We start from the raw sequence: 3,192 nt of genomic DNA, 5'->3' as shown, positions 1-3,192 counted from the left end.
TACAATGGCAAAGAGAAATTAAAAGTGGAAATTAAATTAAATTAAATTAAAAGTGGGAATTAGCAAAGAGAAATAACAAATGATTTTAAGTGATGAATTTCATGTGCAGAACTTTACGTTTACGTGGATGTAAGATATATCATTCCTCTAATCATTATAAACTTTACGTGTAACATATCTCATCCTATCAATATAATATGTGAGTTAAAAAGGATTTGAATACTTTTACATATTTTGACATAGTCCTGTATTCTCTTTTTATTTTCCTTTCGTGTTTTTACCGTTAATAGTGAAACCTATTCGATTTTAACGGATAATTATCGACAAGTAACGTTTTGGACAACTTTAGAGTGCATATACCGTGTAAGATGTCATTTATGTAATTATCTTTTATATACGAGTGTCTAAAACATAACTCCTAACGACTGCTTTAAAAACTTTCAAATAATCCAGATCGATCCAGTCGATTAATCATGCATTTGTCAATGCAATATCCACCACTAGATTCAACTTTTTGTATTAATTGCATTGACACTAATACCACTTCTTTCTCCAACTTTTTATATTTATTGCATGTTGGCTATTGCCACTTACTTAAATATCATATCATATCCATTAATTTTAAAGAAAGATGCTAGTTAAATACAATAATATCATGCAAGGTTTATTGTAGTGAAGCTACCCTAACATAATTAATTATCAAAAAATTGTATAATTAACCTTTTCTGCTTGCCTTAAAAGATACACTTACGTTATGAATTTATCTGCTAATGGTAATTCACAACTCAATGGTTAGAAAGTTAACGGGGTGCCGTACGTTAAGCTAATCACTTTATAATAACATTATTATCTTTAGTATTTAGTCTACAAAGAGTACGTCTAGATATTTCATTCCGTGTATCTTTTAATAGTCCAATCTCTGATCTATCAGACTATCACCCGTTTATTTTTCCAAGTTTTTCATATGAACTGTGCTCCACATTATTATTGAATTCATAACTGTCAAAACAGATATTTTTCGTTTACTCTTTAGAAACGAGTGTGTAGTACGTGCCTACCACTTGCGTTTAATATCATATCATACAAAGATGTATAAAAATATAATGTTCGAAAAAGATAGAATTCGACTAGCGTTACAACTCATACTTGCAATTTGCAATGTCTTTTGACTCTTCATGCATGCATCCCTTTATGTGCAAAAGACAAATATTACCTTTTTGAGAAGATATTAAAAAATAAACAAGTGAGTTCCTAAAAATCATCATAAATATGAGTGTCAAGTAACCACCATACCACACACTCAACCAAAATCCAAATATGGAAAACACAACAAAACCTCAACTTAGATCAACAAGTGTGCCTTCAAGGCTATCTCCATCTTGTTCTCAAATTGAAATGAATCACAATAAGCTTAGAACCCTTCAACCTATTTATTCATCGACTAGTATTCATAACCGTATAGCATGTCTAATTGACTTGTATATCTGGATCAATGAAGTTACTAATGCGTCTCAAATCCAACAAGTTAAACTTCAATGCGGAAATAGATCCCTCATTGAAGACGCACTTGTTGGATCAATTAAGTTATTGGATTCGCATAGCGAGCTCGTGGAGTTGCTTGCTCAAATGAAAGATCATGTTCGGACGCTTCAATTTTCATTAAGAAGAAAAGGAGTAACAAGAGAGACTCACATTTTGGATTATATTTTGTCCCAAAAGAAACTTAAGAAGAATATTATGGAGTGCATTAGATCATTAGATAAAATGGAAAGGGGAATTGATCAATCATGTCTTGTAGATAATGAAGATTGTTATTTTTCGATGATGATTAGATTTCTAAGAGATATTGCCATTGCAACAATTTCAGTTTTTCGAGCTATTTTTGTTTTTATGTTGGGTAAATCGAAAGTGGAAAAGAGGTCTTCGTTGGTTGCGAAGTTCATGCCAACGGGTAGAGTAAGTTGTGAACAAAATCAAGAGATTGTAAGTGATGTTAATATCATAGATATTACTCTGTGTTCGTTAAAGACAAATCTAAAGAAGAATGAGAACAAGACAGATTATGTACAAATCGTGACCGAGAGTTTACAAAATCTTGATGTTCAGATTGAGGGTTACGAGGTTGGGATGGATCATGTTTATCGGAAGTTAATTCAAACCCGAGTTTCACTTCTTAACATTTTAGCCAACTAGTATGTAATTTGTATACTTCGCCTTGTGTAAATGTGCGGTATTATAAAGTAATTTTCTGTTGTCTTTGATCCTCCTGTTAGTTCTACGTATGAAGTGTAGAAATTGTGGTTGAATTACGATTTGACATACATATATGTAAACTTAATAATTCGATGGATCTGTTATTGAACTTTCATATATACATATACAATTACAGTTAATCCATTTTTCCATTTTAAACCAATAAAAAAAAAAAAAAAAAAAAAAAAAAAAAAAGTCTAACAACTGAAAGTATCATAATTAAAATGTCATATGATGATTTAAGATCCAACATTAATATTCAAATGTTAAATCTATGTTTTGATGATGATAATGACCTTGAGCAATGACAACTAATATTAAAGTAAAAACTCAAGTTTATAAACATACTTTTCTCTAGCAAACGACCATAACACACAAAGTCTAAATCTAAATGTGTCGTTTTAACAAAAAGCTTGTATACGGCAAACATGACGGTTGGATGAACCGTCAATGCTTTGTCAACTAAGGTCAATATATCGGTTATGATGCAAATCGATCGTAGCTTTGTCTGATCAAACTATGCTTCAGAAAATATATACTCTCAAATAGTTTGACACTGTCAATGAGTATATCACATGAGTTTCTAAAATTGATAATTAACAAGGTTCAGTCTCACTCATGTTTGAACATAGTATCAAGTGCAAATCGAGTTAAACGAAAAACAAAATTTGTTGTTGGAATAGGTCCTGTCACGACCGGGATATCCTTCATCGCAACCGAGATGGCCTACAAAATATGGTTAGTAGCTGGAAACATGGTCATCACAACCAGGATGGATCCTATCGCAACCGGGATGGATCCTATCGTAACCAAGATGCGTCTGCTGCTAGAATTAGATTTGGACTACGAGTTCGAGTTTGCTTCGAATCCTTGTTCTTTTTGCACTATAAATACCCCCATATGTATCTTATAATGTACACCTACAAAAATTTATAAAAC

General features: G+C 31.8%; 1 protein-coding gene across 1 annotated transcript; it reads left to right on the top strand.

Annotated features, from left to right (window-relative positions):
* The first annotated feature begins 1,317 nt into the window (after window positions 1–1,317).
* Window positions 1,318–2,193, top strand: LOC139859497 (uncharacterized). The gene has a single exon (XM_071848280.1). The coding sequence runs from the start codon at window positions 1,318–1,320 to the stop codon at window positions 2,191–2,193; it is 876 nt and encodes a 291-aa protein (XP_071704381.1).
* The last annotated feature ends 999 nt before the right edge of the window (window positions 2,194–3,192 follow it).

This window comes from Rutidosis leptorrhynchoides, chromosome 7 (genome assembly GCF_046630445.1).
Source record: "Rutidosis leptorrhynchoides isolate AG116_Rl617_1_P2 chromosome 7, CSIRO_AGI_Rlap_v1, whole genome shotgun sequence".
NCBI classification, from domain to species: domain Eukaryota; kingdom Viridiplantae; phylum Streptophyta; class Magnoliopsida; order Asterales; family Asteraceae; genus Rutidosis; species Rutidosis leptorrhynchoides.
The sequence above is the reverse complement of the archived record's forward strand: the minus strand, read 5'-3'. Positions and strand labels throughout refer to the sequence as shown.

Bases quoted from the DNA above. Each gene is read 5' to 3' on its own strand.
- LOC139859497 (XM_071848280.1), top strand. From the start codon at position 1,318: ATGGAAAACACAACAAAACCTCAACTTAGATCAACAAGTGTGCCTTCA.